The sequence below is a fragment of the Palaemon carinicauda genome, chromosome 10 (genome assembly GCF_036898095.1).
Source record: "Palaemon carinicauda isolate YSFRI2023 chromosome 10, ASM3689809v2, whole genome shotgun sequence".
NCBI classification, from domain to species: Eukaryota; Metazoa; Arthropoda; class Malacostraca; order Decapoda; family Palaemonidae; genus Palaemon; species Palaemon carinicauda.
The window spans coordinates 159723285-159742652 of NC_090734.1; the positions used below are offsets into that span (position 1 = coordinate 159723285).

Below are 19368 nucleotides of genomic sequence, written 5' to 3' on the forward strand. Positions count from 1 at the left end.
TTTATGGCAGGGACCATATGAGATGATTTCTTTAATAAACACTTTGGTTAATTCAAAAGGAATGAATGTATTTCTAATTCTATAAAATTTGAATTGTGTAATTTAAATCTTGCAGAATCTACAATATATAAATTCTTATCCAATCGCCAGTTGATCGATTAAAGAAATAACGAACAACAGACTCTTCTCGCATAACGTTAGAAGTTTGAGAAATGTTATCATCTGAAAAATATCAACATTCACAAACTACGTCAATATCGTTAAGTCTGACTTGGTGGCAGGAAAGTGATGCCGAGATCTAAAACTTGAAACTTTAAAACAGGTACTACTTTAAAAGCACTCCTTACATGATATACTATGGCAAGTATCGAAGATTTTCGTTTGTACTCTCTCCAGTGCAAATAAATATTTCCATAATTTCTAAAAGTTATGACAAATTTTTCACCTTTCATTTCAAAAACCGATTTTTATGCTAACCCTGTGCGACTTCAGAAATTAAGCAGTAGTCATGACAATTTAAAATAATGAAACTAACCAAAAAGAACTGAAATTCAGGTAAATAAAAATAAAACTTCATAAATAACAACGCTATAAATTATAGATGAAGACTGAAATTTATTCAAGCAAATATACTGAATCTTCTTGATATGGAATTGGTTTTACTTACTGCACCGAGTTGAACTTTTAACGTAGGACCACATTCAGGGAAAATCTTATATCAAAATGCTGATGATGACGACGGTGACACACTGTACGGTATTCCAAAGCAAGCCAGAAATAGATTAAAAGTGTTTGTTCACTGTAAAACCATGAAACAGCCTTATCAAATATCTAAACCACCTTCCACCTCAGATTAAAAATCAAACAAAAAAGAAAAACACTCGAGTGACATGGATTAACAACAGAACCCTAAACATCCCATTTTTTTATATTTTTAGGGGCTGACTGGTCACAGAGGGTTACTACAAATTGAAGGATGCTAATTCACATAAAATCTCTTGTTCAGCACAACAATCTGAGTTCAAAGGAATATGCTTTCCATACCTGTGAATCTATCGCACTAAAATCCCTACCAGAGAGAAATACACTAACAGATTAGGCTGCGGTAATTTTTTTTCACGGCTCTTTATCTTCTACGTGACAAAAAATAGGTCGAGAGAGTATTGTCTAAAGGACCTGAGTAAGTGCCTACTGTGGGGTCAAATGCAAATATACCCAATAACACAACTGCATGAAGAACAGTAATATAACAGACCCAAACTTGACCAGTAATCCTTACCCTTTCTCAGTTTTATAGCTCCTTTACACAATCTCCAAAAGGTCAAAGGTTACAAATTGTACTTGTATAAAATATTTTTGCACCTGGAAGGAGAATACACAGACAAAGGATGTGATTGTAACTTGAATTTTCAACTTGAAAAGAAAAAAAAAAAAGTCAGACGCCAGTCGATTTTTTCCCTTCTTTTCAAAAACTTCAAGTTAATAAAGTGAAGAGGTGGGATCTGTATATTGTTAAAAATATATAGAATACATATATATATTCAATGTCAATGAAAAAAATATTCTTGAAAATCTCAAAATGATCAACTGAAAACAACGGCTATCTCCATCTAGATATTTTGCAGTTCACCATCTTGTACTTTTAAAGATGCACATTAAGAAAGATATATAAACTTCCTGCTGATTCACTATCTTCCAGCGACACCATAAACAAGCAATGCTCTAATTGTGACATCTGTGTGTACCACTATACAATGAACCCCTGATCTAAACCGCTACGGAAGAAACTGTTGAAGAGAAATTGTTTCACCAAGGCCTCCGGAGCTCTTCTACAAAATGAGGATAAACAAACTAAAAGCAGAACGGTGTTTACGGGTAGCTTTCATGAAGCACGAGTCTAGAAATGATATCTACTTGAAAGTAAGTTGTACATAACAGGAAAAAAAAATTTAAATCTTTGTAAACAAAGGCAATGAGATGTAAACGAGCAAAATTGCCTCTCTATGCAACGTCTACACGATGGTAATTTCACCCACGGTACATTTTCAATGATGTTATATATCAATTTCAATGAATAGTACACACGCGTTAATTATTTTACAGCGTACGTTAACCACTAACAAGTTTAAGGCTATCAAAGTGACCTCTTAAATGCCAAATCTGATGAAAACAACAGCTAGCCAGCTACCGGCAAACACAAGCACAACAATGACTGAGATGCCTTGAGCATCACCTGTCTTCTACTAATAAAAATAACATAGGTTATATTTCAAGAGGGAAACATACTTAAGCTTCTTTGCTAGTCTAAATATGAACACTTAAGATAATAAAGCTATCTATAGCTAATTTTGATGATGACAACAAATCGCTGAGCTGTTGCATTTCAATCCAATCTGCTGAAAAAAAAACTAAATTGACAACAGAAATGAAAAAATAAAATACTGGACCAACGGCACTCATAAGAAACACTATACTACTATTACATAAAAAACTTGAACATAGCCACAAAAAAAAATTTCTGTTCTTTGAAATAACAATAACCTATAAAATGCTTACGATACTTATAAATAGTAACTTCCTGTGAATCAAAGTATCATAAGAGCATAATATCATTGATGTATGAAATTTACCTCAACTATTTCATAATTTCACATCATGTTAAGTGAAATGTTACACTAAAAACTCAGAAAAAAAATTCTGATTTAAACACAGTATTAACATTATACATCTGCTTAAAAGAGGCAACTCATATCTGGCTCTCCACAGCACCTACATTCTCAGCTCCCTGTTAAGTAAAATCATAATTATTTCTCCTTCAAGAAACATTATACCAACAAATTCTTCAATGTAAATAAAGAGGCTCTACAGTAGCTCTCTTTCTTTCCTTGGAAAACATAAACAGCATGCATCTAAATTTCTCCAATTCTGGTGTGTTGAAGCTTAAAATGTCCCCATCACTACTTTATTCAACTCATCCTGCATCCCTACAACCCTTCCTTACACTTGTTCATTGCATTATTCCAAGAAAGACAGTAACCAAAAAAAAAAAAAACATTATTTCCTCATACTGCAGTAAGAATAGTACAAAAAAGTTTAAATTTCAAACCAAATGGTTTGTCCTGGCAAGAATGAGGTCCATGGTGTGCAGTGGCACATTGCTATTTCCTACCTTAACATAATTTTTTCATACGATGATGAAAAAACCAAGAAAGACTCAACACAGGAAAAAGTTTTATAGCTGTGGAAGCTGTTCGACCGGCGTGAAAAACTTGAAATCCTCTGGGAAAAGATCTTTAGCTTTTGGGTACATCAGTTTGTAGGATTGTCTGATGGTTACATCAGCAACACCTGCTATGTCACCAATTTCCTTCTGAGTTTTCTTGTCTTCTGAGGCCTGAAATGTAAGGAAAAACAAGACTTATGAATTTGAAATATATGACCAAATATATGAACACTGAGATTACCAAACAATTCTTCTTCACCCGAGTGGTTACTGCACTATCCATTGTTCAGTGGCCACTTTCCTCTATATAAGGCTAGAAAAGACTCTTTAGCTAAGGTAGGCAGTTCTTCTAGAAGGACACTCCAAAATCAAACCATTCTTCACTATTCCTGGGTATTGCCACAGCCTCTGTACCATGGTCTTCTACTGTCTTGAGTTAGAGTTCTCTTGCTTGAGGGTACACTCGGGCTCACTATTCTATCTTATTTCTCCTCCTCTTGTTTTGTTAAAGTTTTAATAGTTTACATAGGAGATATTTTAATGTTGTTACTCTTAAAATATTGTATTTTTCCTTGTTTCCCTTCCTCACTGGGCTATTTTCCTTGTTGGAGCCGCTGGGCTTATAGCATCCTGCTTTTCCAATTAGAGTTGTAGCTTAGCAAATAATAACAAGAAATGCTGGGGTTGGGAGGTCATTTGTCATGCAAGTACAACTGGGGGGTAAAACTCTGCAGTTGCTCTAAAGAGTTAGAATCAGAACAGGTTTAACAGCAAAATGGTCGAGAGGAAGCAAGAACGGAGGTGTAAAAAATTAAAAGTCAGTATTGCCAGGGGCCAACAAGATGCTGCAAAAAAGACAAGTCGTGCATACAGTACACCCTGTGAGGTGTATTAACAGAACTAACCTCCCTCTACAGGAAGAGGAGCAATGATTAAAATTTGAAGTTTAAGATTCTATAAAAAGAGAATGCTAACTTGCATCTAGTGTAGGCATGTTTTTCTAAAGTTATGGATACTTCCATGTATGTGGTCAAAACAAACATTTCAATCTATCTGAAGCTGAAACACTCATATATAATAAGAATTATACACATTATTATTATTATTACTAGCCAAGCTACAACCCTAGTTGGAAAAGCAAGATGCTATAAGCCCAAGGGCTCCAACAGGGAAAAATAGCCCAGTGAGGAAAGGAAATAAGGAAATAAATAAATGATGAGAATAAATTAACAATATATCATTCTAAAAACAGTAACAGCGTCAAACAGATATGTCCTATATAAACTATTAACAATGTCAAAAACAGATATGTCATATATAAACAATAAAAACTCATGTCAGCCTGGTCAACAAATCTAGTTTATAAAGTGATATTTATTTTAATATTGTTGCTCTTCTTAAAAATATTTTATTTTTCCTCGTTCCCTTTCCTAACTGAGCTATTTTCCCTGTTGGAGCCCTCTGTGCTTATAGCATCCTGCTTTTCCAACTAGAGTTGTAGCTTAGCAAGTAATAATAATAAGAGGAAACGATACTTTGGTCACATACACCCCGTTTCTTCTACTATGCAGTACATGAAATTGAGGTGAAAGGCAAAACCTTGCTATTCGTGATAGTAAAAGAACAGAGGAATATATCATTCACATAGATACAGAATAATGAATCATAATTTACTGACTCATTTTTCTCCAATGACTAATGTAGCATGAAAGAATAATATACCACAGATGTTACCATGATCATAAAATTACAATATTCCACAGCTGAGAGAAGCCCAGGTGTTACCATAATGAGGATATGATCTCGAAACAAGTTTATCGTACATTCAATAAAGGCAGATAACATCACAAACTGACTTTCAATGTACTCAGAAGATTTATGATGCTTCAGCTACTAAAACATTCCCCACTAGTTTTGAGTATAATAACTCAGTTTTAATCGATTAAACCTCGTAATGAAAATCAGAAAAACAAATTTAATCTAAAAAAATTAAGAATTAACAGCTGAATGACATGATTTTTTTACTAGCCAAATTCCCAAGAATTTAGCAAATCAATTATTGGTCTTTTGATGAGCAATAACAATTTTATAGGGGGAAGGTTTTCTCCAAAGCCGTGTCTAAAAATGCTGCGATCTGATTTTGAAAACTACCGTATACTTCGCCATACAAGACAACCGTTAGATGAGATGAAGACGAAAATTAGGGCAAATTTGAATGAATTTAAGTCATCTTTTATACAAGATAATTGCTAAATTACAAAACCATTTGTGTATAGGTTAGATTTTGCACTAACAAAACTCACAAAATATTGGTTTTGTACTGATTATATTTTTTTAAGGAAATAAAGGCGATTTTATATAATTTTTTTCCTAAGCACGCCACCTAAAGGGAAACCATTGTTTTGTTTACTCTATTGCCGATCATAATGAACACACACACTCATCCAAGTGATAGCTAATGATATGAATAGCTTTTAGTAATGATGTTATTACAAAAATTACAAATTCGGAGACAATTTGTATTTTTCCCTAACGCATAGAAACCTGTAGTTACTGTACCCTTAGAAATTCTTACAAAACAGGAAAACCATTCTGTTTGTGTTCAGTCAACAATAATAAACTATCGCTAATGACAGTATCTTCTTCTTCTTTGTCTACATCTTTTCCCACTTCTATGTGGGGTCGATGTTTCTGGTCAGCTTTCCCCATCTACCTCTGTCCCACACCTCATCACCGGTTAATCCCTTTGATCGAAGGTCATCTTTGATACAGTACAATTTATGATAATTTTACTACCCACATTAACAATACCATGAACATTATTGATAGGGTAGAGATCTATAAAGGTTGCTGAGAATGCAACCATAACTCGATGTTTTCAATTCCTTAGCTGGACTCGCACGGATGAAAGTTGATTTCATTGTTATCAAAATTTTTGTTCAAATAGGTTATCATGAACATATGCCAATATGTACAGTAAATATGCTTTGGTTACCTTTATTTTCAGTTATCATAGTCAGGCCTGGGCTTGCCTATCAATAAGCATCACTTGGAATTCAAGGTGTGATTTTCAGAAAGATTGTATGAGACTAACTCCAATTCTCAGGGGGTGAACCTGAGGATTTAAGGGTCATTGTATATGTGGCAATATTTGTTACTACATTTGCACTTTAAACTCACTCCCCTCAGTATAGCACACTCGACAGTGAAGCTTACCACCCTTCAAAAAAAAAAAAAAAAAAAAAAAATGAAAAAAAATAAATAAATAAGAAGATCTCTACCTGAGATGCCATATAAATGGCTGCTGCAGCTACAGAGATCGGTGATCTTCCAGGAACGATGTCCAAGTCAACGGCTTTTCTTGCTATGTGAGTCGCACCCTTTTGGACTGAAGCCGGCAGACCCAAGTTGGAGCAAAATCTGGACATGAAATCTCCAGTGGTGATGAGGTCAACCTGGGTTTCCAAAGCCTTCAAAATCAGCTTGAAGCAGCGACCAATTTCTTTCTTGCTAATTTTACTCACGGCACAAATTTCCTGAAATATTGGGGGGGGGGGGGGAATTGACGATAAAGGAAAATTCTCAAAGGCTTGAAGAGGAAATTTCTAAATGTTCAATGCATCCTCCAAATACTTAATCTATACATATGTATATTGTATGGTGATACAAAATGTCATATACGAAAAACCAGTGCAAATCTAAAGATCCAATCACAACATCGTACAATTAAACCCTCTGATCACCTTGAATGTACGTGGGACTCCCTCTTGTCGACAGGCAATATAGAGAGAAGCAGAAGCAATCGCATCATTACTTCGTCCTTTAAGATTTTTCCCATCATGGACCTGAAAAAAATAAACTACTGTAGTGTTTCTTAAATTGAAAATATCAAGTGAGATTAGAAACAACACACAAGGCTACAAATTATTAAAATGTTTCTATCTAACATAGTGGTACCAGTACAAGATCACTGTCTTGTTAAAATCACCCACATACACACTTGCTACAATTGGGAAATGAACACTACAGTATTGGAAAGAGATTAGGTGTTTAATGCTAAGAAATTCATCAGTCTAGTTACATTCCTTAATATATAAAAGGAAAACATTCCTAAATATATACAGTAAAAGAAAAAAACATTAATAAATATATAAAAGAAAATTATCAAACTGCCTTATATGTCACCCGTGCACTCCCCATTTCTTATTCTGATCGTTGTTAATGTTTCTAAAATGTCTTATTTTAATTGTTCATCACTTTTTATAGTGTTTATTTCCTTATTTCGTTTCCTCACTGGACTATTTTTCTTTGTTGGAGCCCTTGGGCTTATAGCATCTTGCTTTTCCAACTAGGGTTGTAACTAAGCTAGTAATAATAATAATAATAATAATAATAATAATAATAATCCAGAAACTTAGCCGGTAAGTACTTGAAGAATCTACCTATACAACAGAATCTATTATACATTTCGGTAATTTGCAAACAAAAATATTCTAATAAAGAAAAATTACTGGTCTTTACAAACCAACATCTAAACAGCATCAAACAAAAATACAACATCCATGCATTAGTAAATGAATAGGGAAATAACTATTCATAATTAAAATGCCCGAAGATATTCCTACGCAAAACTTTAAAAGATATTCCTACGCAAAACTTTAAAGATATTCCTACGCAAAACTTTAAAGATATTCCTACGCAAAACTTTAAAAGATATTCCTACGCAAAACTTTAAAGATATTCCTACGCAAAACTTTAAAGATATTCCTACGCAAAACTTTAAAAGATATTCCTACGCAAAACTTTAAAGATATTCCTACGCAAAACTTTAAAGTTAATCCTACGCAAAACTTTAAAAGATATTCCTACGCAAAACTTTAAAGATATTCCTACGCAAAACTTTAAAGATATTCCTACGCAAAACTTTAAAAGATATTCCTACGCAAAACTTTAAAGATATTCCTACGCAAAACTTTAAAGATATTCCTACGCAAAACTTTAAAGATATTCCTACGCAAAACTTTAAAAGATATTCCTACGCAAAACTTTAAAGATATTCCTACGCAAAACTTTAAAAGATATTCCTACGCAAAACTTTAAAGATATTCCTACGCAAAACTTTAAAGATATTCCTACGCAAAACTTTAAAAGATATTCCTACGCAAAACTTTAAAGATATTCCTACGCAAAACTTTAAAGATATTCCTACGCAAAACTTTAAAAGATATTCCTACGCAAAACTTTAAAGATATTCCTACGCAAAACTTTAAAGATATTCCTAAGCAAAACTTTGAAGATATTCCTACGCAAAACTTTAAAGTTATTCCTACGCAAAACTTTAAAAGATATTTCTACGCAAAACTTTAAAGATATTCCTAAGCAAAACTTTAAAGATATTCCTACGCAAAACTTTAAAGATATTCCTACGTAAAACTTTAAAGATATTCCTACGCAAAACTTTAAAGTTATTCCTACGCAAAACTTTAAAAGATATTTCTACGCAAAACTTTAAAGATATTCCTAAGCAAAACTTTAAAGATATTCCTACGCAAAACTTTAAAAGATATTCCTACGCAAAACTTTAAAGATATTCCTACGCAAAACTTTAAAGATATTCCTACGCAAAACTTTAAAGATATTCCTACGCAAAACTTTAAAAGATATTCCTACGCAAAACTTTAAAGATATTCCTACGCAAAACTTTAAAGATATTCCTAAGCAAAACTTTGAAGATATTCCTACGCAAAACTTTAAAGTTATTCCTACGCAAAACTTTAAAAGATATTTCTACGCAAAACTTTAAAGATATTCCTACGCAAAACTTTAAAGATATTCCTACGCAAAACTTTAAAGATATTCCTACGCAAAACTTTAAAGTTATTCCTACGCAAAACTTTAAAAGATATTCCTACGCAAAACTTTGAAGATATTCCTACGCAAAACTTTAAAGATATTCCTACGCAAAACTTTAAAGATATTCCTACGCAAAACTTTATAGATATTCCTACGCAAAACTTTAAAGTTATTCCTATGCAAAACTTTAAAGTTATTCCTACGCAAAACTTCAAAGTTATTCCTACGCAAAACTTTTAAGATATTCCTACGCGAAACTTTAAAGATATTCCCACGCAAAACTTTAAAAGATATTCCTACGCAAAACTTTAAAGTTATTCCTACGCAAAACTTTAAAGTTATTCCTACGCAAAACTTTAAAAGATATTTCTACGCAAAACTTTAAAAGATATTTCTACGCAAAACTTTAAAGATATTCCTACGCAAAACTTTAAAGATATTCCTACGCAAAACTTTAAAGATATTCCTACGCAAAACATTAAAGATATTCCTACGCAAAACATTAAAGATATTCCTACGCAAAACTTTAAAGATATTCCTACGCAAAACTTTAAAGTTATTCCTACGCAAAACTTTAAAAGATATTTCTACGCAAAACTTTAAAGATATTCCTAAGCAAAACTTTAAAAGATATTCCTACGCAAAACTTTAAAGATATTCCTACGTAAAACTTTAAAGATATTCCTACGCAAAACTTTAAAGTTATTCCTACGCAAAACTTTAAAAGATATTTCTACGCAAAACTTTAAAGATATTCCTACGCAAAACTTTAAAGATATTCCTACGCAAAACTTTAAAGATATTCCTACGCAACACTTTAAAGATATTCCTACGCAAAACTTTAAAGATATTCCTACGCAAAACTTTAAAAGATATTTCTACGCAAAACTTTAAAGATATTCCTACGCAAAACTTTAAAGATATTCCTACGCAAAACTTTAAAGATATTCCTAAGCAAAACTTTAAAGATATTCCTACACAAAACTTAAGATATTCCTAAGAAAAACTTTAAAGATATTCCTACTCAAAACTTTAAAGATATTTCTACGCAAAACTTTAAAGATATTCTTACACAAAACTTTACTTACTTGCTTAAAAAGAACATTAGCTCTGTCTACAATGGCTTTGGGAAGGTTGATTTTGTCCGCCATGTTGGCTATCTCCCTGAAAGCATTGATGAGGGCTCTGTCTGAACTGCTCATCTGAAATATCAAAATGACATAAGATATATTAGTTCAACAAAACCTTTTATTTATCTTGATTTCACTATACACTGCGTTCTTGTGGGAGACTTGAAAAAAAATATTAAAAGATGACAAATTCGAAGATAATTTGTATTTTTCCTAACCATACAAACCTTAGCTATTTACATTGGGTTTACCTTTTAGCGCAGCTGAAATGGCGAGCCATTAGAATTTAACGAGGGTGTATTACCCCCGCGCTAGTTAGCGGGGGGGGGGGGGGGGGTAGGGGAGTGGTAGCTAGCTACCCCTCCCCCCCTCACACACACAGATGAATGCTCACTTTCACTTAGAGGTAGGACTTGTCTTGGGGGACAGGGCTGACGGGCAAATATGTGTAAATAGCTAAGGTTTGTATGGTTAGGAAAAATACAAATTATCTTCGAATTTGTCATTTGTTCCGTAACCGAAATACAAACCACGCTATTTACATTGGGTGACTTACCCCTTAGGTAGGGTGGAAAGTCCCCAGCCATACTGGCTTTGACTTTACCCGGGGACTCAGAATCCGAGTGAGTCGCACTCGAGAAAAGGAGTCCCTGCACCTCACAAGTTCCTTGCTCCGCAAGGAACCGTGTGGCCTACATAAGCTTGTGTGTGAAGGAAGAAGTGTGACCCGTCCTAGGCAGTTGACCTGGAGTTCCAGAAGGAACTCTGGGTTAGGACGTTCCCAATACCACCTCGTGAGGGTATGGGGGACGCGACAGTATTGACTCAATACTCGGAACACAAGGAAGCATGGTTTACCTGCAGAGGTTCGAGGTCAGCTATGCAGAGACCAGGATGCTGCTTCCCCGTAGAGGGGATGATGAAGAAAGAAATAAAGGCCAGACCTACTTCTTTTGTTCATGCAGACTAAAACCTGATAACAATGCACTCAAACTTCTGCTACCTGTCCAAAAAGGAGCCTGAGGTTAGACCAGCTGTTGTGTAGCCACCACAGAGCGATAGAAAACGTATCGAGACTCCTGTGGGTCACGCCCTGCAGGAAGCGGGCTGCGAAGGTCATTAGACGCTTCCAGACTCCAGCTTGTAGCACCTGCGTCACAGAGTAGTATTACTCGAAGGCGAGGGACGTTGCAATGTATCCGACATCGTGCTGTAGGGCGACGTGACGGGGGAGGGTCTGGAGTCAGGTCGAGATGAATGTCCTTGAGTCCGAGCTGAAGAGGTGTACTGGTGACTCTCCCCAGTGTCCTTGTGCTCCCAAACCAGCTGCAACTGAGGACAAACTGCAGCTGTTCCCAAAGCTAACCTCTCGATTCCTTTACTGGCAAGAAAGAGAAGGTCTTGGGACATCAGATACAGAATGGAGACTCGAAATCTTGAAGGAATTGGACCGAAGGGCCGGGACCCCCAGATTCTGAGTCTAGCCAACAACTCAGGAGCGAACCTGAATGTTGCCTTCCCCCATTCCTTAGAAAGGGCGGAGTCGTACGAGACCAAGAAGATTGCTTACACACTGGCCGCGGCCAGAGTGAGCAGGAGCCCCAAGACGGAATACGATCAGAGGCCTGACGTAAAGGGTCTTGAGAAGATCTCAAGGGACTAAAAAGTCCGAGCCATGCTCCAAGTTGGAGGTCTTCCTCCGACTAGGGCAGGGACGATCGTAGCTTCGCATGAGCGAGGAAAGATCCAGCGGGCAGGAAAAAGTTATTCCTTTAAGCCTGAAGATCAGGGAAAGGCTGAGCGACAGGCTTCATTGCCGAGAGAGGAAAGGAGTTTCCTCCCGCCGAAAGGCAATAAGACCGTTATTGCTGGAGAAGAGGCCTCAAGGGAAGAGGTATATCTCCCACGGTACCAACCACCGAAGACTCTTCACTTTGCCTGGAAGACCCATGCAAATGACTATCGCAGATGACGCGACCTCCGTACCGCGACTGTAGCCCCAGGCCTCAACAAGACAGCTCACACCGTTGCCATATTACAGAAACGAACTAGATCGGTAACTGTAAAAAAATAAAACAAAAATCATTAGTACACATTCATTCCCCGGGGAAGGCTCCGAAGAGGATTCCCGAGGGAAAGGAAACAAGAATTACACAACAGGCACGTGCTCTCACAACCACTTACACTCACGGAAGGAGAGCTGTAACCAAAACAGAATTATAACAATTATAATTATGAAACTATGTAATTATGTTATTTTCCTTAGTAAAATAAATTTTTGAATATACTTACCCGATGATCATGTAGCTGTCAACTCTGTTGCCCGACAGAAAAATCTAAGGTCGGGATACGCCAGCGATCGCTATACAGGTGGGGGTGTACACAACAGCGCCATCTGTCGAGTAGGTACTCAGGTACTTCTTGTCAACAAGAACTCAATTTTCTCCTCGGTCCACTGGTTCTCTATGGGGAGGAAGGGAGGGTCCTTAAATTCATGATCATCGGGTAAGTATATTCAAAAATTTATTTTACTAAGGAAAATAACATTTTTCAATATTAATCTTACCCGATGATCATGTAGCTGATTCACACCCAGGGGGGTGGGTGGAGACCAGCATACATGTTAACATTAGAAGCTAAGTATCCCGTATTTCATTTTAGCAGTTATTCAAAATAACAAACATAAAATAAATAAGTACCTGGTAAGGAAGTCGACTTGAACCATTACTCTGCCTTTTTAAGTACGTCTTCCTTACTGAGCCTAGCGATCCTCTTAGGATGCTGAGCGACTCCTAGGTGCTGAAGTATGAAGGGCTGCAACCCATACTAAAGGACCTCATCACAACCTCTAATCTAGGCGCTTCTCAAGAAAGAATTTGACCACCCGCCAAATCAACCAGGATGCGGAAGGCTTCTTAGCCTTCCGTACAACCCAAAAAACAACAATAAAAAGCATTTCAAGAGAAAGATTAAAAAAGGTTATGGGATTATGGGAATGTAGTGGTTGAGCCCTCACCTACTACTGCACTCGCTGCTACGAATGGTCCCAGGGTGTAGCAGTTCTCGTAAAGAGACTGGACATCTTTGAGGTAAAATGATGCGAACACTGACTTGCTTCTCCAATAGGTTGTATCCATAACACTCTGCAGAGAACGGTTCTGTTTGAAGGCCACTGAAGTAGCGACAGCTCTAACTTCATGTGTCCTTACCTTCAGCAAAGCAAGGTCTTCTTCCTTCAGATGAGAATGGGCCTCTCTAATCAAAAGCCTGATGTAATAAGAAACTGCGTTCTTAGACATCGGTAAAGCAGGTTTCTTGATAGAACACCATAAAGCTTCTGATTGTCCTCGTAATGGCTTTGTACGTCTTAAATAGTACTTAAGAGCTCTTACTGGGCAAAGTACTCTCTCTTGTTCGTTCCCAACCAAGTTGGACAGGCTTGGGATCTCGAACGACTTGGGCCAAGGACGAGAAGGAAGCTCGTTTTTAGCTAAAAAACCAAGCTGCAAGGAACATGTAGCCGTTTCAGATGTAAAACCTATGTTCCTGCTGAAGGCGTGAATCTCACTGACTCTTTTAGCTGTTGCTAAGCAAACGAGGAAAAGAGTCTTCAATGTGAGATCCTTAAAAGAGGCTGATTGAAGCGGTTCGAACCTTGCTGACATCAGGAACCTTAAAACCACGTCCAGGTTCCAGCCTGGTGTGGCCAACCGACCCTCCTTTGAGGTCTCAAAAGACTTAAGGAGGTCCTGTAGATCTTTGTTGGTGGAAAGATCTAAGCCTCTGTGGCGGAAGACCGCTGCCAACATGCTTCTGTAACCTTTGATCGTAGGAGCTGATAGGGATCTTACATTCCTTAGATGTAAAAGGAAGTCAGCTATCTGCGTTACAGAGGTACTGGTTGAGGAAACTGCATTCGCCTTGCACCAGCTTCGGAAGACTTCCCATTTTGACTGGTAGACTTTGAGAGTGGATGTCCTCCTTGCTCTGGCAATCGCTCTGGCTGCCTCCTTCGAAAAGCCTCTAGCTCTTGAGAGTCTTTCGATAGTCTGAAGGCAGTCAGACGAAGAGCGTGGAGGCTTGGGTGTACCTTCTTTACGTGCGGCTGACGCAGAAGGTCCACTCTTAGAGGAAGAGTCCTGGGAACGTCCACTAGCCATTGCAGTACCTCGGTGAACCATTCTCTCGCGGGCCAGAGGGGAGCAACCAACGTCAACCGTGTCCCTTCGTGAGAGGCGAACTTCTGTAGTACCTTGTTGACAATCTTGAACGGAGGGAACGCATACAGGTCTAGATGGGACCAATCCAGAAGAAAGGCATCCACGTGAACTGCTGCTGGGTCTGGAATCGGTGAACAATACATCGGGAGCCTCTTGGTCATCGAGGTAGCGAATAGATCTATGGTGGGCTGACCCCACAGGGCCCATAGTCTGCTGCAAACATTCTTGTGAAGGGTCCACTCTGTGGGGATGACCTGACCCTTCCGGCTGAGGCGATCTGCCATGACATTCATGTCGCCCTGAATGAACCTCGTTACCAGCGAAATCTTTCGATCTTTTGACCAAGTGAGGAGGTCCCTTGCGATCTCGAACAACTTCCTCGAATGAGTCCCTCCTTGCTTGGAGATGTACGCCAAGGCTGTGGTGTTGTCGGAGTTCACCTCCACCACCTTGCTTAGATGGAGGGACTTGAAGTTTATCAAGGCCAGATGAACTGCCAATAGCTCCTTGCAGTTGATGTGAAGTGTTCTTTGCTCCTGATTCCACGTGCCCGAGCATTCCTGTCCGTCCAGTGTCGCACCCCAGCCCGTGTCCGATGCGTCCGAGAAGAGACGGTGGTCGGGGGTCTGAACAGCCAATGGTAGACCTTCCTTGAGAAGAATGCTGTTCTTCCACCACGTCAGTGTAGACCTCATCTCTTCGGATATAGGCACTGAGACCGCTTCTAGCGTCATGTCCTTTCTCCAGTGAGTAGCTAGATGATACTGAATGGGGCGGAGGTGGAGTCTCCCTAACTCGATGAACTGGGCCAGCGATGAAAGTGTCCCTGTTAGACTCATCCACTGCCTGACTGAACATCGGTTCCTTCTCAGCATGCTCTGGATGCATTCTAGGGCTTGACTGATCCTGGGGGCCGACGGAAAAGCCCGAAAAGCTCGACTCTGAATCTCCATACCTAGATAGACAATGGTTTGGGATGGGACGAGTTGGGACTTCTCTATATTGACCAGGAGACCCAATTCCTTGGTCAGATCCATAGTCCATCTGAGATTCTCCAGACAGCGACGACTTGACGAAGCTCTTAAAAGCCAGTCGTCCAAATAGAGGGAGGCTCTGATGTCTGCTAAGTGAAGGAATTTGGCAATATTCCTCATCAGTTTGGTAAACACAAGAGGTGCCGTGCTTAGGCCAAAGCACAGGGCTTGGAACTGGTACACGACCTTTCCAAAGACGAACCTTAGGAAAGGTTGGGAGTCTGGATGGACGGGGACATGAAAGTACGCGTCTTTCAGGTCCAACGAGACCATCCAGTCTTCCTTCCTGACCGCTGCTAGGACCGACTTCGTCGTCTCCATTGTGAACGTCTGCTTGGAGACAAAAGCATTGAGAGCACTGACGTCCAGCACCGGTCTCCAACCTCCTGTCTTCTTCGCTACCAGGAAGAGACGGTTGTAGAAGCCCGGGGATTGATGGTCCCGGACTATGACTACCGCTCCCTTTTGTAGCAAGAGCGACACCTCTTGTTGCAACGCTAGCCTCTTGTCCTTCTTGTAGTTGGGAGAGAGGTTGAAGGGAGAAGTTGCTAGAGGGGGACTGCGGCAGAAAGGAATCCTGTACCCCTCCCTTAGCAACTTCACAGACTGAGCGTCTGCACCTCTGTTCTCCCAAGCCTGCCAGAAGTTCTTGAGCCTGGCTCCCACTGCTGTCTGGAGAGGTAGGCAGTCAGATTCTGCCTTTTGAGGACTTGGAACCCTTCTTCGATTTGCCACGATGACTGTCGGCACGGGTACCCCCTCTGCTGGAGGTTCTGCCACGAAAGGGCGGGATGAACCTAGACGCTGGTGTGTCCATCCTAGGTCTAGGCACGGAAGGTAAAGCTTTGGCCTTACGTGCGGAGGACGCCACCAGGTCATGGGTATCCTTCTGGATCAACGAGGCAGCCATCCCCTTGATCAGCTCTTCCGGAAAGAGACACTTGGAAAGCGGAGCAAACAACAACTCCGACTTCTGGCAAGGAGTGATCCCAGCAGACAAGAAGGAGCAAAGATGGTCTCTCTTCTTAAGCACTCCCGACACGTACGAAGCCGCAAGCTCACCAGACCCATCCCGAATGGCTTTGTCCATGCTAGACATGATAAGCATGGCAGAGTCCTTATCCGAAGGGGAAGTCTTTCTGCTTAACGCTCCCAAACACCAATCGAGGAAGTTGAAGATCTCAAAAGCACGAAAAACTCCCTTCAACAGATGATCCATGTCAGAAAAGGACCAGCAAATCTTAGATCGTCTCATAGCCAGCCTGCGGGGAGAGTCAACCAGACTTGAGAAGTCGCCCTGGGCAGAGGCAGGAACTCCCAAGCCGGGTTCCTCTCCCGTGGCATACCAGACGCTAGATTTGGAAGCAAGCTTGGTAGGCGGAAAGATGAAAGCAGTCTTTCCCAGCTGCTTCTTGGACTGCAACCACTCTCCCATAACCCTCAAAGCTCTCTTGGATGAGCGTGCGAGTACGAGTTTGGTGAAGGCAGGAGCTGCTGACTGCATGCCTAAAGCAAACTCGGAGGGAGGAGAGCGAGGGGTTGCAGACACAAACTGTTCCGGATACAACTCCCTGAACAGGGCAAGGACTTTCCTAAAGTCTAAGGAGGGAGGCGTAGACTTGGGTTCTTCTAAGTCGGAGTGCGGATCGTCCAAATGCGCAGCTTCGTCGTCATCAGATACTCCATCATCCGAAAGCTGAGGAGGAAGTGGCAAAGGTGGAGCAGAAAGCTGAACGGCTGAATCCGGCAGCACGGGTGCATGCGTAGCTGCTGCGGATCCAACATCATGCCGCTGCTGGTCAGTCTGCGAGCTGGCAACAACAAAAGCGGAGTGCTGGTGCGTGGGAGGGACTGCCGTGGGTTGCGGAGCATGCCGCATTGCGTCAAAACACGGCAGCTTGACAGCACCTTCCCACTGCTGATGCGGTAGCTCACGCATGTCAACGGAGGGTGCAGCATGAACATGCGTCTGGCAGGGTCGACTGCGCATCGGTGGTGGAGCTCTCACAGGTGGAGTGTGGGAGCAGGCAGCCGCAGTATCTGCTGAGCGCACAACCGTGGCAGGTTGTAGGTTAACAGGTGCAGTGTCAACCTTCTCAGCACGATACTCCTGCATGAAGGAAGCAAGCTGAGACTGCATAGTCTGCAGCATGGACCACTTAGGGTCTACCGTGGTTGGTGCGGCAACAGACGGAGTAGTTGCCTGCTGCGGAACCACTCTACCTCTCTTGGGAGGTGTGCAGTCTTCGGAAGACTGCGGCGAGTCCGAACTGACCCAGTGGCTACACCTGGGCCGTTGGACTCGCTCGGAAGGGACCTTACGCTTGAGAGGTCGTGAGACCTTGGTCCAACGTTTCTTCCTCGAAACTTCTTCCACAGACGAGGAATGATAGGGCTCATTCGTCTGTTTGTGGATGGGACGATCTCTGACAGATACGTCCGCAACCACTGAGGGTACATCCGTACGCTGATCAAGGCCTGTCGAACCCTTTGGTCCTTCGACATTGCTTCTCCCCTGGGCTTGGGCGCTTGCAAGAGGTCCCGGACTGGGAGGACGACTGGCACGAACAGATGTACCCTCATGCGCAACACTGACACTGACACTTTTCACTTCACTTGCACTCACTACACTTCCCACTGCACTTTGCGCTTTCAACTCTTTGACATCGGCCAAAAGTTGATTCCGGTCATTAGCTAATGACTCCACTCTGTCACCAAGAGCCTGAATGGCACGCATCATGTCCGCCATGGAGGGTTGAGCACTAGTAGCAGGGTCGGGAGTCACCACTACAGGGGAAGGAGTAGGTTGAGGGGCATGGGGAGAGGAAAAATCAAAAGAGCGAGAAGAACTCCTCCTGATCCTATCCTTCTCTAGCCTACGTGCATTCTTTAGGAATTCGTTAAAATCGAATTCCGAAAGCCCAGCGCATTCCTCACATCGATCTTCCAATTGACAGGATTTACCCCTACAATTGGAACAAACGGTGTGAGGATCTATGGAGGCCTTCGGAAGACGCCTAGAACAAGCCCTAACGCTACACTGCCTGTACTTAGGGACTTGAGAATGGTCAGACATCTTGAATTCTTGAAATAGTCAAGGGGGAAATCCAAAATCTATCAAAGTTCATTAACAATTAATCCAAATCTAATCAAAAAGCTTGATAAGCTAATGATAAAGGTTCCTGAATAGCGAAGGCTAAAATCTAGAGCGAATACATCACCAAAATCGTGAAAAACAACTCCAGAAACAACAGCGTATCCAAGTAGGTCTTGCCGGTGGCACGACAGAGGAAAAATTGAGTTCTTGTTGACAAGAAGTACCTGAGTACCTACTCGACAGATGGCGCTGTTGTGTACACCCCCACCTGTATAGCGATCGCTGGCGTATCCCGACCTTAGATTTTTCTGTCGGGCAACAGAGTTGACAGCTACATGATCATCGGGTAAGATTAATAATGAAAAATGTAATTTAAAAATGAATGAACACTAAAGAAAGAACGAAAACCACGAAAGGAATCGTTCTACAAGCTGAAAAAAACAACTACAATTAGATTCATAAACTAATTGAGACAAACGTACGGCGTAGCAACCCCCCCACACGGAAAGGAAGCTACAAGGGCGTAGTAACACGTAGTAAAAGGGTGAACGACCTCAAGAGAGAGAGAGAGAGAGAGAGAAAGAACGAAGTCAAACTCGATTGCCACCCATAAAATTACGCCGTGGTGGCCTAACTGCCGAGGACACCACGTAGATATCGTACACTACACACACAAATCTGAAAAGGAAACTTACTGGTTTCTATACTCAAATAGATATACAAACATGAAAACATGTTTACATATATATTGAGTAAAAGAAAAGTAAGCGATTAAGTAAAGACAAAACAAACAATGGCTGCCAAGAGAGGA

At 40.5% G+C, this 19368-nt stretch overlaps 1 protein-coding gene across 1 annotated transcript in view; it reads right to left on the minus strand.

Moving 5' to 3' along the window:
• Positions 1 to 294: 294 nt before the first annotated feature.
• LOC137648917 (transcription initiation factor IIB-like) overlaps positions 295 to 19368 on the minus strand; it is a 44028-nt gene continuing 24954 nt past the window's right edge. Inside the window, exons 4-7 of the mRNA XM_068382105.1 lie at positions 10165 to 10278; positions 6967 to 7068; positions 6505 to 6759; positions 295 to 3394 (exon numbers count right to left, since the gene is read on the minus strand). Coding sequence (XP_068238206.1) covers positions 3233 to 3394; positions 6505 to 6759; positions 6967 to 7068; positions 10165 to 10278 — 633 coding nt within the window. The 3' untranslated portion in view covers positions 295 to 3232. The remainder of the gene's footprint in view (positions 3395 to 6504; positions 6760 to 6966; positions 7069 to 10164; positions 10279 to 19368) is intronic.